The sequence below is a fragment of the Megalops cyprinoides genome, chromosome 4 (assembly GCF_013368585.1).
Source record: "Megalops cyprinoides isolate fMegCyp1 chromosome 4, fMegCyp1.pri, whole genome shotgun sequence".
NCBI classification, from domain to species: domain Eukaryota; kingdom Metazoa; phylum Chordata; class Actinopteri; order Elopiformes; family Megalopidae; genus Megalops; species Megalops cyprinoides.
The window spans coordinates 39,519,529-39,543,099 of record NC_050586.1 but is presented as its reverse complement, the minus strand read 5'-3'; the positions used below and the strand labels follow the sequence as shown (position 1 = coordinate 39,543,099).

The window sequence follows — 23,571 nt, the reverse complement described above, 5'->3', positions numbered from 1 at the left end:
TCACTCACAATCTGCGGATTCATTTTTGCCTCAGGACAAAGAGACACACACAGTTTTCTTTTACTGGTGCAGTGACATTCGACACGCAAGACAGGGCAACAAGGAACTGTACATCGTGTGACTCTGACGGCCTCAATAGGATACCGAGAAATATATGGCGAGCGAGGAACTCATCCCTTCTACTTCAGACGACCAGGTTGTTTGGCTCTCCTCGGCTCCTGTAGTTGGAAGGAGATGAATGGTTTGACGTGGAGTATTTCCGCCCTGCGATGAAGCTGAGAAGGATTTGCTGCAAACACGTTAGCTAAGTTTTCAGGTAGACTGGAGACTGGGGGGTTAAAAACCGACAGACCCAGTCTTAAAGAGACTGATCATTGTATCGTCGCTCCCTTCACATTGTTGTGAAACCATGATTAAAGCCATACTAATATTTAACAACCATGGCAAACCCCGGCTCTCCAAATTCTACGAGCATTATGTGAGTATCCAGCTTGCTAGACATCAGTAGCAAGCTATTAAAGCAAGCTAGCTTGTCTAAATGTGCATACTGTAGCATGAGTGACGTCTGTGTGACTGAAGTTCTCTGAGCTAGCAAGCTACTGAAGCAGCTAGCAGCAGCATTAATCAATGCATTTGAAATGTTTTTTGTTTGTAATTTAAAACTGTCATCAGTTCCAGATCTGGCAATAGATGTGATATTTTCTTGTAAATCAACGTTAAGTATGGTTATTTTTATGGTTATATTTCCAATTAACTATTCTAGCTAGCTAGGCTAGCTATTATGTGTCTCAGTTTTTGCACTATAGCTGGCTAGCTAGGTGGATAGCTAGCTAGCTAGCTAGCTAATAATGTTATGGTATTAGGTAACGTTAACAAGGTATTCTAGCTAGCTAACAAGTAACATAGTTGCCTAGTTAGGGAGGTAATTACACTAGCTAGCTATTATAATTTGTTTCTAAGACCACCCAGTAGCCTGCTGGCTTGTTGCCTGTTTGTGTTTATTTAAATTTGACAATGTTTTCCTTGGGACTGAGGCCAGTAAGGGTAACATCAATTACAGCTAGAGCAACACGACATTACATTTAGCTAAATCACCCTAACGCAAGATGTGACGTTAACAGTTAGTTGATGCTGTCCTTCTGATATATTTTGGGATTCAATTAACTAGTTAGCTAGGTCGCTAACTAAATTGCAAAGAAACTACCTAGCTGGCTACGTCAGTGATCTTGACGTGCAGTGTCAGATTCACTTTAGCAAGTTACGTTACGTTGCAAGTTTTAATGCAGCTTTCTTTGGTAGCTGGCTACCTAGTTGACAGTGGTATTATTTTACTCAGCAAGCTAGGAACTAGCTAGGTAACTAATTAGAAAAGCTAAGTGAGGTCGGTCTCGAGACTTGTGTGACGACAGCAAGACTGAGCAATTTTTGTGCATGAATAGAAATGTTTAAGTAGGCTGTCACGCTGGGTGAAAAGTGCTTGAGCTGTAACGTAATATCTCGACGTTGACACGTAGCAAGCTAGTATTGCTAGCTACCTAGCCAGCGACTTGACTCACTTGAGATGATTTTTTTTCTTTTTTTTCTAAATGCTCTCTCAAAGTTGCGTATGAACAACGTGCTACGATGGCCAGGTAGCCTGCCCTATATAACCAATCTAAACCAATATAAACCAAAGACGCAGATGGGTTATTAATTAACTGTAACCTATGTAAGTCGCTCTGGGTAAGAGCGTCTGCTAAATAATGTAATGTAATGTAATTAAAAGAGCTCGTTCTGTTTTGTCATCCTAATGGTTGGAATATACCGTGCCTTGCATGTGCTGTTGGTATTGCACTTGACGAGAAGCTACACCCACAACTCCAGCATGCGTAATATCATGTGACTCCCATGGCAACGTTGAGGTGATGGTGGAGTGGGTCAAAAACCCAGAACTAGTGCACCAGTAGCAGTTCAGATATTATGGAATGCTGTACAGAGGTTATGGCAAAATTAAATATTGCTGTTCATTCTAAATGTCCAGTACGAGCTGTCTGCATATGGCTGGGTGTGCGATACAGTGGCCAAACTTCAGTATCCCAGCTTTTATCACTGCCTCATTGTTTCCATTTAAGTTATAGCGAAATATTTATTTGTCATGTATACTCAGATATTTATGCATAATCAGAAATTTATCCACCTTGATAGCAGGTAAGCTGTTAGGTCAGCTAGGGAAGGGGAGAATACAGTCATTGATAACCAGGTTATTGGGAATTAATGTACCTATTTCTGCCTTTGAGGTGAACAGTGGAACTATAATACTAATGTTTTCTCCATCTAGGTCATTGTTTTGGCATCATCTGTTCTGTCACTGACTGTGAACCACTTGTGTCTTGGTTCTTGTGGTTATAGCATCTGTATATGCCAACAGTCTTCTCTCTGTGAAGAAACGAAGGTTGAACCTGCCATATGGTGCTGGGACATCCAGAAGATTTATTTTTGGCTGACTTGCATTGCTATAATAGGCTAAAACAGGACAATTATTTGCATATGGCAACATTTGGAGATGGATTGACACAAGCTGGTCAGCACTGACAGACAGACGGCCATCATACTCATTAAACACCACAAGCTTTGCCAGCAGTGATATTTTTATCCCTTTGTATAAGCAGTTTAGTGGTGTTTAGCTAGTTTTTCATGCAGTGATCCCTTGTGGCACTTGTTACTGTTAGGCTCTAAAGCAAAGTGTATAACTAACTTTAAGTCTGTTCAGCAGATAATGTTCTACATGTTAACCAGTAAGCTTAAGGGAGAGAGTCTGGCCACAGGTAAGGGAGGACCACACAGTTGTGATGATGTAAACAGGGTTCAAAATTAACACCATCCAGCCTGAAAATGTGAGTAAATTTTCTCTTTGGCCTTGGATAAAGTTGCAGGGTCACTAGCCACTCTGGCAGGTGCTATTTGTGTTGAAAAAATCCACAGCCTACTGTATTAGTCAGATAACCCTAAGGCAACCTAAGCTGCCCAAATGCATGCCCCTTTCAGTCTAGTTTTTACTGTTTTTTTATTGCATATCTATACCAGGACTGCTTTGTCATTTTGCAGTTGTGAAATCTCCTGTGGTTGTTCAATCACGAGTTACAAGTGACAATGCATTGCAATTTTGTCCACTGTAGAAAGATTTGGCTTGATTCGGCACCTGACTAGAGTCTAGATAGTTTTGGTCTGAGCAGTAGTTTTTTTTTTTTACCATTGCTGTCACATTGGATATTTTGATAGCTGGCTCTACTATTGATTTATGTATAGACACTAACTAAACTGAGTGATCAGACTGCAGTCAAATGGAAGACTGTGTTCTGAACAGCAAATGCCATTGGAAAAAAAATGTTTCTCTTCCTTTTTGAGTGGCTATGTGAATACGGTTGATTCCAGCTTCATCTGTTTTTCATGTACTTGATGTCTGCCAACAAATTAGCTAGCTAGCTAGTAGTATTAAAAATTGCTATAGTTTACCTGTCAGTTTTAGCTGTAATGTTTTTGGCTAATAATACATGATGTTGCTGCCATAGAGATATATGCCTCATGGAATCCAGTTAAAATGTAGCTTGATTTGAAACTTTCATTTACCAGCCACTCTGGGTGGTGAACCAAAAAGCTAATTTCAGACCCTGTGGAAAATAGCAACCTGTAGAGCAGAGGATTCAGTGCTAATCTGCAGGGGTCAGAAGTTTTAAAGGATTTTGACACTTTGTCTGCTTAAAAGAAAAGATAACTCTAATTCCAATTTTAGCAGGACAGTCCCCCACTATCTCCTCCCACATCGAAAAACCTGTGGTGACCTGAGACAACGTAGGCCGAACCCAGCTGAAAGGAACGTATACAGACTTGGTGTTGCTTGTTCTGGACACAGATGTTTCAGTATCTGGCTTGAGTTTGAGCAATGAAGCCGGCAGCAATGGGCTCCGAAATTAAATGGACAGATTATTACACTACCGGTAAACTGCACAAATATGTTTAGCGTTCAGTCAATCTCTGTCCCGCAGTTTGTGCAATAAAAGGTAAAAGCTTTGCGTCAGTGAGGAGTCTGATTGGTTGGTGGGACAGAGCGGAGCAGAAGGGGAGTGAAGATAAGGAAATGTAATCACTTCAGTTCTGGGCCTGGAATACAGCGTCTGTCAGAGTGGAGGGTGGTGTGGTTGACTGAGGGAAGGGAGGTGCTGTTTCTTTCCATCCCCCTCCCCCACCCCCAGCCTTGGCCCGCCTGCTCCTGGTCCCATGCCTCATGTCACTTGACTTGGTTCAGCCACTGCCTGTTATGAGAGGCTGGATTGTAGACATGGCCTTTACCCTCCTGACTGATTACAGGCACATTTTAATGAGCCCTTTCTGTAAATATGTCCTTATTCTGAATATGAAGTTGACTAACAGGCTTAAATTAAGGGCACCATTTCAGAGTCGTTTCCTGTAATTACATTTTTGTTAAGAGTCTATTGTGTGATAGAAATCAATGTGGTCAGTAGAGGGACACTTAATGACACAAAATAAAAAGCAAAAAATATTATTATCTAAACCATGAAGTGGTCCAGTTGCCTGGATACAAGCTCAAAAGGGGGCTCTATGTCAAGAGAAATTGCACTTTGGCTTCTTCTGACTTCATGAGAAAGCAGATGACTTGTGAAGGTAGCATGCATGGTCTGTCCGGCTCTGTTGAGCAGTACTTAAGCTGTAGTTTAGTATAGCTTTTTAGCTCTATTTAGATATGTAAGTTATGTTTCTCTTTCCCATACTCAAAAATCCATGCTTCTTTTAGGTTTCTGTTGATATGGGCAGTCCTGTAGTGTGAGAGAAATTGGGGCGTTTAGAAAGCCTTGAGTTTGATACAAGAGCAAGTTAAATGTACAGCCATCAATGTGGCTCGAACAGAGGCAAAAATTAGACAACAGGGGAAAAGAGGAGGCATTGTTTCAAGAGGTGTTTCTTCATGAGACCATATTGAAAAGCTGTTATTAGTTTTAGCTCTAATTGAGTTTTAGTAACTAAGAACCCCTGCTCATTTGAAATTATTTCATAGTTTTGTAACTTTCCTCAGGCCATCTAACCCTTATACAAAGCTCCCTCTCTCATTCTTTCTGTGGGTTGAAGCAAATTCCATGTGCAGATTAAAAGAGTTCTTATCCATTCTTTAAAAAAAACATTGATCTCTACCTTTTGCTAATAGTCTTAGCATAGGGGGTTCTTTAGGAACATTAATCATTTAGATTAGAATCTTGCTGTTGAAAGGTACCTGACTAGTTCAAATATGTAAGTGTATTTTAACATGATTGCTTTCATTCATGCTGTATTTTATTTTTTGAAGCTGCTCTTCAAGACTACATATTTTGCATTAACACGTAGTGTTTTTGGTGGTTAAATGTCTATTCATCACCCGTGCAGTTAGAGATGGAGTGTGTCAGGCTATGGAATGATTGTGGAAGAAAATGGGGAATGGAAAGCTGTTTTGTTTTAATGCTTAGTTTTTATACTGGGCCTATAAGGTATGGATTGAGTTCTGAATTCTTTTTGACCTCTCAGTTCTGTGAAGTTACTCTTCTGTTAGTGCTCTGTGCGGTTATTTCTCGAAGGTGAATCCGCTGAAGGTGGAAAAGAACGGCGCGCTCTAATCGACGGTTTTTCCTCTCCACACCTGACAGAGCGAAGATACAGAGCAGCAGATCATCCGAGAAACGTTTCACTTGGTGTCGAAGAGGGACGAGAACGTCTGCAACTTCCTGGAGGGCGGAATGTAAGGGTGTCCGCTTATTTGCAGTTAGCGCTTGTGCGAGAAATGCCACGACGTTGACTGTTACGTAAATATGAGGTCTTGTGAAACTCTTAAACCAGGCACTGTACCCATTAGGACACATTTCATGGGCTTTTATAGGAAGGGCACGTCTAAGGCCAGAGTGTGGGGCTGGACGTTACCCTAAAGGTAAACTGCACATCACGCTAGTCCTCTGAGGTGGAGTGGGTTGAACTGAGAGTGACAGTGAGATAAATGAGAATTAACTGTTGTTATAGAACATTTCTGTACCTATGCAATGAAAAAAGAAAATCTTAAAATAATTGAATCCCAGAGAATAATCCTTTTTTATATAAAACAAAACTTCCAGCTACTGCTAAAGTATAGAGGCTGGGAATATAGTGTTACAATAGTAATGTCAAATGAATATTCATTCATTTTTGTTCAGAACTCCTGTGAATAACTTTTGTTTTATATGTAATGTTTGATAAATAACATGCCAAATTGCACATTCTTCCTCTCTCAAATGTACTGCATTGTTGTGAATGAAGTAAAATACGGAAACATAATATTACCTGAAACTGATAGATGATAGCAAATGAGATGCATGAATTCATTATTTCGCAATGTACAAGTTGTCTTCTTTTGCTCACTTACACCTAAACTGAATTATTCTTCAGAGAAAGCAAATAGAAAGTAGAGGTTACATGCACCCTCACAGACATCCTAGCTTTTAAAAGTGAAACTTTTCATTTAAAGGGCGGACATTTTGTCTGCAATTTACATGACGGTGCATGGAACAGCAGCCTTACTGAAGGATGTAGGAACTTTTTTGCCAGAGTTTTGATGCGTAACAAATCTGAAGATCTTCCAGTGTTTGATGGTGGATGAGTTTGCATTCATGGAAAAAGTCACCTGTGAGCTGAACAGAGAATGGCAGCAGTACTGAATGACAGAATTAAAGTGAAGCTTCATAGGGTCATAACCAACAGGTAATGCATGGGGAATTTCACACTTCTGCGGTTTGGTGTCAGTATACACACATGTCAGTGTGAAAATGTGTTGGCAGTGGGGAGAAGGTTGAGGAGAGCAGCAGAAGTGTGTGTGTGTGTGTGAGTTAGTGAGTCACTGCTTTGAATGCTCATGCAGTATTTGAAGCAAACCCAGCACGCTCCGGTCAGCATTTTTCATGTTCGGGGGCACAGGATATCCGACTTCCTTTTTCAACAAAATGACAAGTCAGGTTAATTTTTACCCCTCAGAGATAACATTGGAGGAGCAGCTAGGCCCCTGTGGGTTCCGCATCTGTAGACCAGAAAATTACCTGCACCATATCGTCCATACGAACATTTTGATACCAGCACAAGCCTTGTAAGGAAAGAGCTCAATAAGTTATTTATACTGTTGACAGCTGGGAGAGAATACTGAATTGCAAGTGTATTGTGAGGCCCCTGATACCTGATCGGAGGGCTGGGAACGGGCCTTCTGCTGCTGGCTATCGGAGAGACACTGAAATCCACTACATTAGGCATTCATTTCACTCTGAGAAAAGCAGGTAGTTCCTCCACTCCATTACCTGTACACATGGTTCAGAGATGTGCTCTTAATATTGTAATGGCAGTTCCCATTTGACAAAGATGTTGTGTACAGGTCTGTAATAAAAATGCTGCCATCACTTGTTTTACACACAGAATCCTGATTTACAAGGAGAGAAATTTTTGAGGAGCTAGAAAGAACAAGAACAAGGAAAAAAGCCGGCAAAAGCAGAAAAGTAACAATAAAGTAATATATATATATATATATCTTTAAGTACCTTAAAAATACATACATACAACCATATTTCTTAACTTAATTTCTTAACTTATAACTACCTTATTAACTATCTCAATAGTTTCACTGCTTATATTCACCGTGCAGTGATAAAACGATATTAAAAACCTATTTATGAGAACATTCTTCAGATTGGTTTATGCCACTACACTATTTAGAATGACTAGAAATCAACCTGTGAAGTATTGCTTCTGTAAAATGTCTTGGCGCTTTCAGCTTCGTGGGACTTAATTTATTCAGTTGAATTAAAAATCAATAATGGGATGAATTATGGAGATTAAAAGTATGCATTGTATAGGTCATAGGTTAGGTTGTGGTACTTTGTCAGAACACATCATCATTATATTTAACCTTAGTGTTTCCTTCTGTGTGAGAAAGAACTTTTCTACATTTAAACTTGCCATGTTTATCTAGGTTTCCAATCAGACACAGACATCAGTAGTCAGTGTTCAGTGCATCCGGTTGTAGCAGGCTGGTGACTGCTGATCATAGCAACCTGTTTTTACAGCCGAAACTTCCTGCACTTTCCCGGCATGGCTATATGAACTGGTTCATCCACATATGTTGCTCGTCTCCCTGCAAACCACATCTTCACTATGAAGAGAATAAGTAGATGTCTCTTCGCATAGTCTTTTTTTTTTATCTGACATGAAAACAATGCGAATGAGTATCACCTTTTTAATATGCCTAATTCTGTGTGATTGTATGGTATAGGTTACAGAAAACCAAGATTGCAGAAGCACATTGGAGGGGGTGCACCCTAGTATTTTTATTTTTAATATATTTTTAAATTTCATGTGTTGATACATTATTTAAATTTCTCCAATGTCTATAGGCTTGGTGGCCACATTGTCATGTATGGCCACCCACTACACCTCTAAAGCTGAGGGGAAACAGTTGTATTCTTCACTGACTGAGTGCCTCATGCATCCTTCCTCAAGATGCTTTTCAAAAGGAAATTCAATGTAATGTATAAGGATATTGTTAGGAGACAGTTTTGTGGAACGGCATGGCGTTTGATCCGGAGACACGCATGCAATGTGTATTCAAATACAAACGCTGGAGACAAGCGATGTATATTCGAATACAAAGCGATGTTGCTACATCCGACCAGAGCCAAACGGCGCCTCTTGTGAACCCTATGGAGCCAATTAGGTTACAGGGCTCAGGAAATACCCAATTAGAGAGGTAGCTGTAATCAGAAACAGCACCCCCGCTGGTCATCATAACTCGTATGTAAATGTGCCTGCTATTAACTATATAAAAAAAGAACGAAATGTTATACTAGTTGAACGTCTGCTCAGTGATGATGTTCCCACGGCCGGCTGTGCAAATAAACCTACCTGTCTTTTGCTACAAACATCGGATCTGCCTCTTTGTCGGAATAAATCTCATTTCGCTCCTCCGGGAGGTGACTAACAATATTAATAAGTTTTCTGCTTAAAAATATCCTTTTACACTCTCTGTCAGAGTACCTTCATATTTGTTTTTCATATTCATGTATTCATATAATTATATATTAGAGTGTAATAATATCATATCATTAGTTTTAATGTTGTTACTGTTACTGACTGATGTGAGGAAAATCTGCTGTTTAGTGCATTAATTGCAAAATGAAGATCCTTTTGACTTCCATGAACAATGTTCATATGATTATATTGTCAGAAACATGGTGTTAGAAAGACTACAGTTCAAAGTGTGGAAAGTTTATTAGAAAAGGCTTAGCATGCATAGTGCTGACCTTTGTCGGTCATTTGAATAACACAATTTCAGTCCCTGTAATTCTTATTGCAGTAGGTTATGTGACTGTAGTCTTGCCAATAAATGTTATTGGGTTATTTTCTGTCAGCGCCAAAACTGTTCTGTCTTGAGCAGATACTGTTCATGTGACTGTTCTTCCAGAGTCAGTTGTAGTCTTTTCAGACAACCAGCTCTTGCGTGGCTCCAAGGATCAAAGCTGGCCATGTCATCTGCCAAAAACGACAGAGCCCACAGCAGCGGAATAACTTGGTTTTGTTCCACTGGGGTAGGGGTGGGTAGATCAGCCAGGATTTCCCCCTGCGATTCATCAGGTGCCTACGAGTTGCTTGGATGATGTCACGGGGGTAGCGCCTCTTCTCCAGTTGGCACCCACTTCACTGTGGAGCGCCGTGTGACAAAGTGCAGAAATTAGCACTTGGCTTCTTGCGAGTGTATTGCAGGGCTGCATTCATTTCCACGGGCGCAGAGGTTGAGGTGAGACAAGCCTAAAGTGCAGTGGCAGATTCAAACACAGCGGTTCATAATGACAGAAAAAAAAGAGCTTTTATGTTCCTTTTCCCTTTATAGTTTCTCAAAATAGTTCTCACTTCGAGAAGCATGCTCTGACTACTTGATTTGCCAGTCATTTGGTTTTATACCCCTAAAATACTCTGTTCTGCCAGTTCTGTTCAAACTGTTACTCGTTCGTGTACATAGTAGTGTCAGTTTAAACATTTACACAAGAGATACCCAAAGGAAAATGACCAGAATTCAAACACAGCTGACAGTCAAAGGGTGCCTTGAATGACATGGTCCCATAAGTGACTTGTCACCATGTGTCAATGTACTCCTCTCTTTTACATGCTGAAGTTGATCTGAGTTCCGATGTAGCAATGGCAAAGTGTGTCTTTCTGTGCTGGAGTGTCAGTTTGCAGTGTGAGCACACTGGACAGATGGCTCGGAGGACTGATCTCTGTAAAGCCCACTTTGGCTGGCCGCCACATTCTCCTCTGTCTTGAGTGATGGCACACAGCCTGGCAGGCACAGCCAGTCCTGTAGGTAAATTGTCCGCAGCCTCCTTGACATTTGCCGACTTCAACATCGTCATGCCCGACTTGTTTGCAAAATCATATTTTTTCACGTTTTTTTGTGAAGTGTGAACATGTGGTCCTCATGAATATGCGGTATTCAGTCATGTGGACACGCTGTATTCATCATGGTGCATGTGACTGCCAACAGATTTGTCATATGTGTTGTAATTAGAATAGTGTAGCACTGTATTAGTGGGATGGCTTGGATGGTAGTTTTCCTTTTAAGATGTAAATGTCTCCTGTATATAAGTCTCAAATGACATATCTGTCTTGATGCTTTTTTTGGCACTTTTTGATGGTCATTTCTTACACTCTCACCATTTGAGATTGTCACCAGAGTTTGCTGTAATTAGGCCTATTTATCAGAAATATTTGTTTGAAAGTATGTCTGCATGTAACAGGTTTTAAACTGGGCTGTTTGAAGTCTAATTTCCATCCAAACTGACGTATTCAGTTAGCATAATTATGAGGAAATGGATTTTAAACTCACATATTTTGAGGACTCAAAGGAAACATTGAACATTGACTTCCAAAGATTTTCAGATGACAGCATACTTTCAGTAGTAATGTTTAATCATTAACTGGAATAAGGACAAAAATGAGCCATTCAAATGGCATTATTCCCCATTTACTTAGATTCTGATACTTTAATATTTCATGTTCACTAATTTTTGGGTCTTGGGTTTAATGTTATTATTAGTCTTTAAGGATCCATCAAAAGGTGCATTGAGGTGCATCTTGCTGACAGCTGCGTGACCACTGTCATGACAGTAACGCACAAGAGATTTAATATACTTACAGTGGTGAGGTAAGAGGTGAGAATTTATGTGCTCTTAAATGTGTGCATGTGTGTTTTCTCAGGTTGATCGGAGGGTCTGACAACAAGCTAATCTACAGACACTATGCCACATTGTACTTTGTGTTCTGTGTGGACTCCTCAGAAAGTGAGCTAGGCATTTTAGATTTAATCCAGGTATGTAAATCATTTTCCATTTAAATATCACCAGACATTGAATTACATTTAGTGTTACTGTTTTTTCATAGTTTCTTGATTAGCCTACTAATAATGTATCAGTTTCACCTTGGATGCATTGCAACATCCCGATTCACAATGTATCATTTATCATTCCGCCTCTCTTATGTTTGTATCTCAGATTTGTTTGAGTTGACCTTTCTTTACTTCATGTGTCACTGCACTGTTGACTTCCCTGAAGAAACTGATCCCAGTGTTTTTACAGGTATTTGTGGAAACGCTGGACAAATGCTTCGAGAATGTTTGTGAACTGGACTTAATTTTCCATGTGGATAAGGTGAGGAGTTCCATTCAATTTGAATTCAACTGAAATCCAGTACAAATGAAAATCCAGTGAAAATGAAATCCGGTTATTCTAATTGAAGTTTTTTGCTTTGAATACTTTTAATATAGTATTGTGACATTGAAATAATATACATTAAATACTCTCAATCAAAGTAAATATTTATTTTATCTAAGCTATTGTTTGTTGATTATTATGATGATGATGATGATAATGACTATGATGATGATTATTATTAGAAATTGGTTTGTAGGGTAAACCAGGCAGGTTGGTTATTCAGATGACAAATTGGTTTCGGAACTGTGGAAGTGATAGTCTTTTGATGAACGTTGGCAATGTATCCAGGATCTTTCCTGGTGAAGGAAAAAAATGTTGCCATGTGAATTAACTTGCATGACTAAGTAACAGCTAGAATTATATACTCTATTGTATTACCTGAGTAACAGCATAGGAATTTTTGTCTATAGAGTCTTCCTCATTCAAAAATAATCATAAATAGACCACTGGTAACTTGTAATAAAAGGGTATCTATGAGGACATATTATGGGAAGTTGCCCTCGGGGGACGTGAGTCATCAGGTGTGTTTGCTTTTGTGTCTGACAGGTCCACAACATACTGGCAGAGATGGTGATGGGAGGGATGGTGCTGGAGACGAACATGAACGAGATCATCACACAAGTCGACGCCCAGAACAAGATGGAGAAGTCTGAGGTAAGAGTGTCAGTGCGATACGCCCCCCCTCCCCTCTCCAGGTCTGTGCCAGCATGACTGTGGACCCGTGCATGCTCCCACAATGCCCCTGTGCTACCCCCCCTCCCCTCCCCCCTCCCCCTGCGCCCGGTGCACGTGCTCGCTGGCCTGTGCCGTGGGCTGCTCCTGCCGCCGCCGCCGCCGCCGCCACCGCTGCTGCTGCTCGGTTCTGCTGCAAACTGGGAGAGGTCCTACCCCCCGCGAGACGCCCGGCAAAATCCGAACCGCCTCGGGTGTCCGCTGCCTCCGATCAGGTATCCCAACTTGCACACAGTCCAGCGCGACCCTGGAAACCCGGTCCTCAACATCAACATCCACGTCAACCTCAACACTAACGTCAGACACATTGCCCATAATCTTGGTGAGATCAGAGGTGAATGTCGACACATGTGGTTTACATAGCTGTATCACATTGCCACTATTAGACATTCATTCAAGTCACTTACCTATTGTGTTTCTGGATAGAACTTGGGAGAAATGTTGGGGGGGGGGGGGGGGTGGTGCAGGTGAGTGGGTGGTGGGATGATGAATGGAAAACTGGCAAGATTTGATGGTGTTTTAGTCAAAGACTACTGGACCAGAGAGAACCTACCATCTGGCCTGAATGATTCAGCTGCAATCCCCAAGCTGTTCATCTGTTCAGAATCTTTGCAATAACTGCTCCTCAGCTGAGGTAAAAATAGAAAGTTATTAATTTTTATGCCCAGATTCCATTTTTGTTTGTGTCTTTTGGTGACAAATCAGAACTATGGCACTCATATGGCAATTTATTTTTATTCTGAACATTCTGTCACAGAGTGGGACAGTCAGGCGGAAGTTACAACCTGGATGCAGTGAATACCGCATTTAAAATGGGTTGCAACATCAAAAAAGTTGCAACTTTCCTCTTTCCAAATACTTTAACAGGTGGAATAAGTAGAGACTGGTGTAAGCAACTCAGTTGTACACACGTTCTGTTGCTCCTAATGCCAATGAAATGCATGAAATAAACCTTCAAGCAGTTGAGGACATTTCAGTCAGTTTCCATTTAAATAAGAATGTCTCATGGCAAATTACATTAGTAAGCCATCAGAGTCAAGGTGATCTTTAGATCTGCACTTAATCATGGTGTGGTGTCTGGGGCTTCTGCGACATCAGGCTTAAAAGCTTTTAACTGCTTTCATCATCTTTGAAGAGATGTTACCTGTTACCTTTGATGCTGTGCTTGATAGCTTGTGTTGTGACCTAAATGCATGTCTTGTGCAGGTCTTCTTGAGTGCAGTCAGTATTGCAACAATATTTCATTACTGCTGAAGAAAAGTTCATTTCTTTATGAAACCATTTCCCAAGGCAAATTCTGTGATTTGCTAGATGGTGTAATAATATTAATAATAATAATAATAATAATAATAATAATCCATAATATAACTAATGGAATCTGAACTGACTTGTAATTCTTGCCTCATATTTACAATTAGTGTAATTAACAACTTGGGAATGCTATGGAAAAACTCTATGGAATATGTCATTTATTTATGAAGATTGAGGTGTGAAGTTGTAAAATTAAATTTCCATGTGTTTGTGTCATGCATCTGAAATTTTTTCGTGAAGATGAACTTAAAGTTTCAGGTAAACCTTTTTGTCATGTAAACCTTAGTCTTAAATTAAACAAAGCAGTATAGAAAACATTTTAGTTCCTTAATTGGTACAAGGAAACACAATAATCTTATCATTAAAACAAAACATGAACAATGGCTACAAACAGTAAAAATTTTATTTTCCAGATAAAAATGACACATTAATCAAAATGGCCACATGTCCGGAGTTCATAGTTATCAGTAACTATAATGGTTATTCATTCATTTGTCTGTTTATGTGAGAATGTTTGGACCGCTTTAGTAGATCTTCATAAGTCAAGACTGGTTTATTAATGTTAGTTATGTACAAATTCTGTATTATATTCTCACATGGAAAAGCATGTAATCTAAATAGCTTTTCTGAGGTCATGAAAACTGTTGCTTTGATTGATGCGGTTAACACTAAACAGTGCCTTACATATAGCATATTATGTGTGGTGTCAGCATGTAAAAATATGGTAGAAAGGAACATTTAAATTTCCTTGTGACTACAATAGACCCAGCAAGTACAAATACTCTCTGGAGATAATGATTATAATTATAGTTTAACTATATATTCATCTTGTTGCCTAGTGGGCAAAATGCACTGTATGTCATACCAGGAGGCTAAAGGTTTACTTTCTTTTTTAAAAGATCATCTTGAGGACCATGCTAACAAATGGAAATGTGTTTGGTTTTATACTGAAGTGTAAAGCTAATCTACCAATAGCACTATTGCATGGATAATATGGTGTCGGCTAGTAGTGATATTTTAAACATAATAATATGTCTTCTATAATACAGTATGTCCTCTATTCATCTGAAAGTATTGATAATGATGATCATTGTGAAGGGGCGCATTATATTTCATTCTAACCGCTGTATGCCTTTGAGTTACAGTTCATGAATTAAGTCCTTCATTCCACAAGATAAGTGTTTGTAATGTATTTGTAATGTATATTCAGCATAGTATAAATTATCACAGTATACATTTTTGCTGCAGTTATTGTAACAGTCCACTTTGTTTCTCTGAAGATGAGTTTATGCACATTCCATCTAAAACTGTAAGATGTTTTGCTAGCTCCAGGTAATGCTACAACAAATGTTTTATCGTAATATATTATGATCCTTACTTTCAGTTGCCCACTTTGTTGTTATATGAACACAGTTTTAGTATGCCATGCCAGTTTGCAAGCACCTTTGTGCTTTGCAAAGATACCATGTTGGTACTGAACCAGGGAAACAAATATGTTCAGTAGTGTTTCCATGATCTGGTTGAAATATGCTGTTCATGGTTGACTGATGTTACCGCATATGCATGTGGTCATATAGAGTAGCACTGAGCACTCAGGGAGCCCTTATGACTGTATTTTCATGAGGGGTCTTTGGTCATCCTGATCATAGATCAGTTTAACTCTGTTGTGTTGGTTTGTTTTTCTGTGTGCATGCACTGACCTTTTAAAGATGGCAGTCAGCCTTGTTTGGCCTCAAGTGAGGTGAATGTGACTGGAATGCCAGAGCAGATTTGGGGTGATAGTTAATCAATGCTGTCATATTGTGACTGAATGATCAGTGAATGAACCTTTATTAAACTGTGGTTGCAAGGCCTCCTTGGCTGTCCTCTCCAAGTCCCCAGCATGAATATTCTGGGCTGCAGGTGGGCATAGAGACCACTTGTGTCTGACACCAAAAACCTGGTCTTTGTGACTGCTTTATGACCTACTTCATTCCGGCCACAATTCGTGCTGTTACTCAATATATCATCGGCCTGAATCCATTTGAATGTTGTGGTCACAAGAGCTTTGGTTCCTGTTGAGCAGAAATGATGCCGTGGCATGGTGGGGACGGCAGATGAATCACTGTCAAAGTTTTAGACCTACAGCATGAAATGCAGTCATAAGGTCTTCCCCCTCTGACCACTCTTCAATTATACTGCAGCATAGCCTTCCATTTGTCATAGAGATCTTTTTTGCTGAGGTTGCAGAAACGCAGTCGTGGCAACATGATTGCTATTTTAAGAATTCAGGTTTTCGAAGTGTGGGTCAGATGGGATTTCTGTAAAATTTGAACAGTAATTCACAAAAAGGCTCTTCTGACACATTTCACTCCATTCCAGAGTTTTTACAAATATTTTCATCAAAAACAAGTAATTAACAGCAGATTAAATAAGGTGTGTTTGAACATATGCTGTAAAATGCTGACAATTGAAACCAGTACAACACAGAACAGTGGGCAGCCACATAACTTTATTTGAAAGAAATCCATACAGCAAGAATTGACTTGTAAGTTTAATTCAAATGAAAATGACACTCGGAGGTTCTGGTATAAGAAGTCTATAAGAAGTCTATATGCACCAGTTCCTTTAATATGTGGTGCATTTTGAAAATAATGCAAGCAGAATTGTACATTAATCTTCTGGATAGATCAGAGTTTTTTTTTTTATTGATACTCACAGCTATGGCTACCATACATGACACCCATGCAATGGACCTATGACTTATTTGTTGATTGGTTGGTGGCTCCCTTATGCTAACAGGCATTTGTGATTTCTTTGCAAATCCTCTGTACAACAATATGAAAAAAGGACATGGTACCAGAGCACAGGCACTACATTTATTTTGTAAAGCAGCTATTATGCTTAATTTTTTTCTGATTGAAATGTAAATACTGTTGATCCGTTTTGTCCCTGTTGTCTCTGCTGAAAGGTATTTTTCAAAGGATTTTTCACCTGTATTCAGCTGTTGCAATGTTAGATTTTGATTGCAATTTTTTTTTAAACAATGCACACATACAGTATATGGAGATACAGTTGGAATTCATAATGGTAGTAATGTAGTCTAGTTACATTCATTATCTCATATTTGTCTTTAACATAGCAGTTAGATGGAATGCCCCCTTTCACATTGGGTCTTACAAAGTTTTAAGTGTCTTTGGCTCGCTGTTATTTGGACTGGTAGTGCTAGTTTGGGGTACATGAAAAATGTGTAATCGTGTGTGTATTTGTTCACTGATTTGATTCTGTGATTATGTAATGTAACTACACTGAGATTAACAGAGAGTTAAATTTATATCAGCCATTATAGCCCAGGAAATTATGTGATTTGAATGATTTGATTTATGATTGTCCTAGAGATGCATGGTCACATACACCATTGACATTGATGTATTATGTGTCTATATCAGGAAGTAGGCCTGAGTATAAACAGATGTGAAAATACATGTTTAATTGTGAAGTTGCCTTATCCTTATTTTCTGAATCATTCTTGACAGATGTGAGCTAAGTCTTTGACAGTTCCCCAAACATCAAATCTGTTCTCTTGTCTTTTCCTTCTTGGACCTACCACAGACCGCAATTTTATACTTGCAAATGGTGCTGTTTACAGAGTTTCAGTTTCATCTAGATTTAAATCAGAAGAGCACAATAAAAAAGTCTTATCTGATATAAAATCAGCACGCACTTTGTACTCATCTGCACTGTTTGGTGAAAAATTATAGTTATAATTTTAGCAGACAATGCTTTTTATCAGAATTATTCTAGCTGTATGAAATCTTTGTTCTCAACAAAAGTTCAAATATGTTAGTTAATTGTTCCCATAATATGTAAAGACAGAAAAGGTGTAGTAGTGTAGTAGTATTTAACATATGCGCTCATGCACACACACACACACACACACACACACACACACACACACACACACACACACACACACACAGTACTATACAGTAGCTGTCATTTCCCTAAAAGCACATATATAAATATCTTCCTGCTCTTACTTTGCCCCTTTGGCATGATGCCTTAAATATTCCATTTCCTTTCTGAAATGAAAATGCTACCTTTCATGAACTTTCTTTAATTGAACTTATAATTGTTACTTTTAACTCTCATATTTAATCAATACTTATCTGACAGATATTTCTGTGTTCAAGGCTCAGGTCTCATTCTCCAGCCTATGATTGCTAGTCCTTGATCGATACAAATGCATTTCTATTTTAAAATGTGCGGTCTATGGTAGGTCACACCATTCTGTTTCTATGATATGAACTGTGATTAATTTTGCTATGCTTTAACAACCATTCCTCATTTCTCTTTCCTGACCTTTTCTAGTTCTTTCCATTCTTCTCTCTTTGCAGACGTTTATCTTTCAGTCTCCCAGACAGGACAGGTAGACACAGGTACTGCTGAATTTCACACAAAGTAACCTGCAACACTTGAGCCAAGTAGTTTCCAGAGGGTCGACCACTTACACACAAAGTTACATTTTTATGCATTATGTTTTTATGCTAATTAATGCTTCACAGTAGACCCAAAAATGCTACCCTGAAAAGAAGCAAATCAGCCATGTTTTTGTCATAGCTTGTAACAACTGGTATTTGATTTTTTTTTTTTTTTTTTTTTTTGGCCAAACCAAAGGTAAGGAATCTGCTGGTTTGTCCTTAAGACAGTTTTTCAGGCTAATCACTAAGTCACAGAAACCCTAACATGGTAGTTTCTTCGGTCTTTATACTTTAATATTAAGTACTTATTATGTAATACCTGTTATAATAGAATTTAGCTAACTTGGCAGTCTAATCTGAAACTTAAATGTTTTTGTGCTTATTACTTAGTTTGAAAACTGCCCTAAAGGACTGTCTTTAAAAGGCACCTGGGGAGGTTCTACAAATGTAAAACCCCAGGAAATGTATTTGCTTGTACATAGACAGTAGTTACGAATCATCTTGGCAAGCGTCATTGATCCGGCAGGTGCTTGGAATGTCAAACCAAATACTTTCCTTGGGGGGTTCCTTTTCAAAGGGCTACTGTCTCTTTCTGGAAAACATATTATTAATATCCTCGTCCAATTAAACATGCATGGTAAGCCATAATTTTAAGGCATTTTGCTCATAATTTTTCAAAGAACATCCCTAGGTACCTTTAAATCGCTGAAAGAATCAGTGACATTGTTCCTTGTCCTGATTGAACTGCTGCAGGAGAGACTGAGTCGATGAAAAGTACTTTCTTTTTTTCCCCCCGAAGCTCCATATGTAAGGACCGTAATACTCATTACAGGCAGAGCTGTGCTTCGCAAAGTGCCAAAGCGTTTGTGCTAATTGCTGTGTTAATGTGCTTTCATTGATTTGATTCTATCATCAATGAAATGACTGGCTGAGATTGTTCAGCGCTTTGTGGTGCCGTAGTGCACCGTGCCCATTGCTTCTGATTTTATCTTAGACAGAGGAGCCTGTTCATTCTGAAGTACCAGAAAAATCAAAAGTGAATTTAAGGCTGTTTAGCTTGTATTATCTGTAGTATTTCAGTTTTTTTTTAAATAATAATGTGATTTAAATAGAGAGGAAGAGAGAGGAAGGGGGATATTTGAGGAGCCAAACAGATCACATAATCAAGGAAGGGGTAAGGTCAAAAGCTGATTTGTGAAATACTACTTTATATCTCCCTATCCCTTTTATGAGCTCTTCACAGCTCCTGTAATGCTTTTCACTTCATCTTGTGTCTAACAGTGCTTTCTTTTTTTTTTGCTAGTTATTAGTTCCCCTTTTACCATTAGTTTTTCTGCAGGTATTTGTATTATAATAGTGTTGTCGTATAATGGTATGCAATGATATTTGGATATTTGGAGTATTTTTTTTGCTTTTATTTGTGTGATCACCTTTTATACTGACAGTTATTGAAAAGGTTTACATTAGAACATTTAATTCATAACTGAGCAACTAAAATACTGACAGAAAACTCTGTTTTCTGTCATTGGGTATAGTATTCCTAATCTCAATTCATGACTATACCCGTTAATATACCCATAAAGGCTGTGCTAACAGAACTGGGGATATGTATAGCAGGCTGTGATACTAAAAAGGTATGAGCCTAACACTGAGCATGAGGACATGCAGAACACCAGATGCCAGATGAGATTTATACAAATATGAACCTGATTGTCTTTTCTATACATTCTCAGTGGGCTTCACATTATCAGTATGTGAGTTTAGCTGTCGAAATCTAGGTGATCAAAAATGCCCATGACGCACCTTACTGTTATATGACTCACTAAGTAAGTGCTGAAGATACCTGTTAACACCACACAGCGCCACCTCAATAGATGCTTGCCAATCACTGCTCTCAGCACATCATTGATGTGTCTCTTTAATTCTGTGACCACAGTCATGTTTAATGACATGGGGGATTCCTCAGTATAGCTAGCCCCAGACTATGGTTTGCATGACTGAAAATGAATGGCCAGTGGCAAGTCAGTTTATCACTCCTAGTACTTCTATAACTGTAGTTCAACTGTAGTTGTAGTCAGGCGTTCAGGTGGACCTCTTATAAGTGGAAATACCAGCTGTTTGGAACACCTTGCACCTGTTTTGGTGCTGTGCATGAGTTCAGTCACAGTGGCTATTGCCAGAAATACTGTCAGTATTAATGAGATGTATATTCCACGTTGCTTTTTAATTGGCTGATGCTCTTATCCACAGCTAGTAACAGTGTGAATGAACATTAAGTTGGACATGCAATTTAATTAATTTTACACAGTTCCTGCCAGTTATCTGTAGGAACATCATACGTGCATCATACTAACATGCACATAGAACCTTATAACTTTATAATGGAAATAACTTTGCATTTGAGCTTCTCATCAGACTTCTGATGAGGGCCTGTGTTTATGAATATTCATTAGCAGGAAGACTGCTGTTAGTTTGGATTGGATTCTCATGAGTATAGATTGCATTGTTGTAAAAGGCAATCGTTTTGGGCTGAAATAAGTTCCCAGCTTGCCCTCTCATGAATTTTCTTTAAAAAAAAATCCATCAACAGAACAAATCAAGTAGCAACCGGAACCGTTTCGCTGGACCATGAAGAAATGGAGAATGCATAGTCTCCCTAGAGATGACCACCCAGTCTGTTATACAGTATCAGTATGTTTTCAGCCTGGCAGCTGGCTAACGGCACACTGTGCATATTTGCACTCTGCTGTGAGTCAGGTCAGCCTGTGCCACGGCTGCCAAATCTGGCCCATTAACTGGATTTCTGGTGGTCATACCTTGTGACCTAATGTATTTGCCAGCAAACATGTATAATAAAGTTATTGAATCCTTTGGTTTCAAGGCAAACCAATGCATTTTGTTAAAGTGAATACTGTGAAATAAGTGGAAATATGGTTCTTAAACTGTCTGAATCTTTACAGTAACTGTCAGTATATTGCTATATTGTCTTTCATGTGTTAGTTTTTGAATTAGAAAGGGGTGTCTTTGCCTTCTTTAAGCTTCATTTTTGGGTCTAACTGTTGAAGATGACCTTGGGGGATGGTTAGAGCTGTGAGTCTCTGACCTTTTCATTCAAGATCCAAACAGAAACACGATCAATTAACCAGAGGCCTGACACATTTAATTTGTCATTTATTTACGCATTGATAAGTAACTCAGGCAGCAGACATTATGTGTACACATGTGTAAAAGGCATAGAACTAAGAGTATAATTGCAACATCAGTGTTTTGTAAGATGTGCAATGAAGTACTTTAGTGTGTTTGTATTGATTTGTATCTATTTTCAGTCCTTATCTTGGGAAAATACCTTGTCTTGGGCTGGACCTATACTTTGAGAACCACGACCATATAGCGTGTCATTTTGAGTCAGTAATCACTGCAGATTTTATTCTGCCTGCCTGCCTGTGGTGTGGCAGCAGTCCTGGAGCAGAGAGGCTCAAGTGAACTTGGGATGAACTCAGTGGAGACCACGGTTGACTCGGTAGCCAAGTCTGAACCTGGGTTGACCCTGGAGTTAAATGAAACTAAGGCTGTCTGACAGAATGAAATTATGCTGTGTCACTAGATTCAAATTGTGTCTAAATGTGCGCATTAGACAACCACACTTTAAAATGCATAAGCATTTGTCAGTCTCATAGTTCTGGCATTCTGTGACAAAATATGTGCCAAGCAGAATGCCATCATTTGAATTTTTAAATTTTTATTTTAAATTTACTTGAATTACCATGACAGAAGTTATGTCCTTACTTTTCTTTTCTGCAGATTAAATAATATTAGAACAAATACTTGATGTTAAATACCAGAAGTCTGAAAATAAATATTGCATGTATAAAATGCAGAATTGACATGCAATTATTATGCTTCCTGCTATGACCACCTTGCTGAATACACACCAAAACCAAATTCATTTGGATGATTAGCTAGCTAAAGGCAACCTTCTTGTCTGTCTTTCAGTGATGGAAATGTAGATAGCATGACACATTATCTTGACAGAGAGAAAAATAAATTCAACAAAATAAAGACTATATACTGTGGAACAGTGGCTGTCAGTAGTGTGTAGTGATATTGTCTTCGCTTTTGTCTTCACTTATGTCACTTTTGTTAATGATAGCATAGATGAGCAATAAGAGATAGTAGCACAGGTGAAAGCAATATTAATTGCCTGACAACCATTATTTAGGTGTAAAATGTCAGATTTGTAAACTGACAATACAAGGAAGACAGTCATATCCAAACAAGGTTCTTTTCAATGTTACCAGCATCAGCGTGAATTGTGAATTTGTTCACCTGCCAGGGCACACTGCTGTCAGTTGGCCCTATGGCTAATTAGCTATTGCTAAGCATAAGCAGTATGTTGGAAATCCTGGCCAGGGAACGCTAATGATTCTGGACCCTGTTCAGTAGCTCAACACAGTGTGATTATGATTTTTGCATGAAAAAAAGGAAATTAAATTTTGCTTTATCCAACTTGTGCTAGTTATTTCTTTCATCTCAACCACTGCAGGCTTCTCGTCCTTAAAAGCTTCAACGAGGCCAACATGTCACGATGCACGCATGCCAAATTTAGGTTTATCAATTATATACACGCTTCTGTAGCTGGCATATCTCCACTCTCCCTTCATGTCAAAATCCATTTTTCTACTTTCCCCCTACTCTCTCCTTGCATCCTTTTTTCAGTCTACAAAAAAGTTTGGTGGGTTCACTTTTTTAATTAAAACTGCCTCTGCTCTTTAAAGCCTATACAAACAAGTATGCCTAGTTCTGTGAAATACACTTCAGGACACTGCCTACGTGTATGTGTATTTGGCTGTGGCCTGAGTAGCGGGTGACAGAGGACTGCATGCGCATACGTCTGTGGAGGTGTGGGTATGTGGATGTTGCGGTGCACATGCGTGCGCGTGAGTCGTCTAAGCTTCGCACATCGTCCGTCGGTGCCTGTGTCTCTGTGTGCCGTGCGTCGAGAGAGTCTCCGCCTCCCCCGCCGTCTCGTGCTGTGGCCCTGAGGCGGCGACGCTCACCCTAACCCGACGCCCCTCTCTGTCTCTCTCCCCCCCCCCCCCATCCCGTCCGCAGGCCGGCATTGCGGGGGCGCCGGCCCGGGCCGTGTCGGCCGTCAAGAACATGAACCTCCCGGAGATCCCCCGAAACATCAACATCGGAGACATCAGCATAAAAGTGCCAAATCTACCCTCCTTCAAATAGTGGGGGCGTGGGGAGGGGGGAGGGGTGGGGGGGGG

At 39.4% G+C, this 23,571-nt stretch overlaps 1 protein-coding gene across 2 annotated transcripts; it reads left to right on the top strand.

Moving 5' to 3' along the window:
• The first annotated feature begins 243 nt into the window (after nt 1-243).
• On the top strand, nt 244-23,538 carry ap3s1 (adaptor related protein complex 3 subunit sigma 1). 2 transcript variants are annotated; one of them, XM_036527530.1, is made up of 7 exons: nt 244-478; nt 5,670-5,761; nt 11,281-11,392; nt 11,658-11,729; nt 12,339-12,446; nt 18,212-18,253; nt 23,408-23,479. In XM_036527530.1, exons 1-6 carry the CDS (start codon nt 410-412, stop codon nt 18,245-18,247), a joined length of 489 nt encoding a protein of 162 aa, XP_036383423.1. In that variant the 5' UTR covers nt 244-409; the 3' UTR covers nt 18,248-18,253; nt 23,408-23,479. The 2 variants fall into 2 exon arrangements, with proteins under 2 accessions (XP_036383423.1, XP_036383422.1); XM_036527529.1 differs by lacking the exon at nt 18,212-18,253 and having other exon boundaries at nt 23,408-23,538.
• The last annotated feature ends 33 nt before the right edge of the window (nt 23,539-23,571 follow it).

Excerpts from the sequence above, each read along its gene's own strand:
- ap3s1 (XM_036527529.1), top strand. The coding sequence starts at position 410 with ATGATTAAAGCCATACTAATATTTAACAACCATGGCAAACCCCGGCTC. Across the intron at positions 5,762-11,280 it reads AACTTCCTGGAGGGCGGAAT|GTTGATCGGAGGGTCTGACA; the intron begins GTAAGGGTGTCC and ends GTGTTTTCTCAG. Across the intron at positions 11,393-11,657 it reads GCATTTTAGATTTAATCCAG|GTATTTGTGGAAACGCTGGA; the intron begins GTATGTAAATCA and ends GTGTTTTTACAG.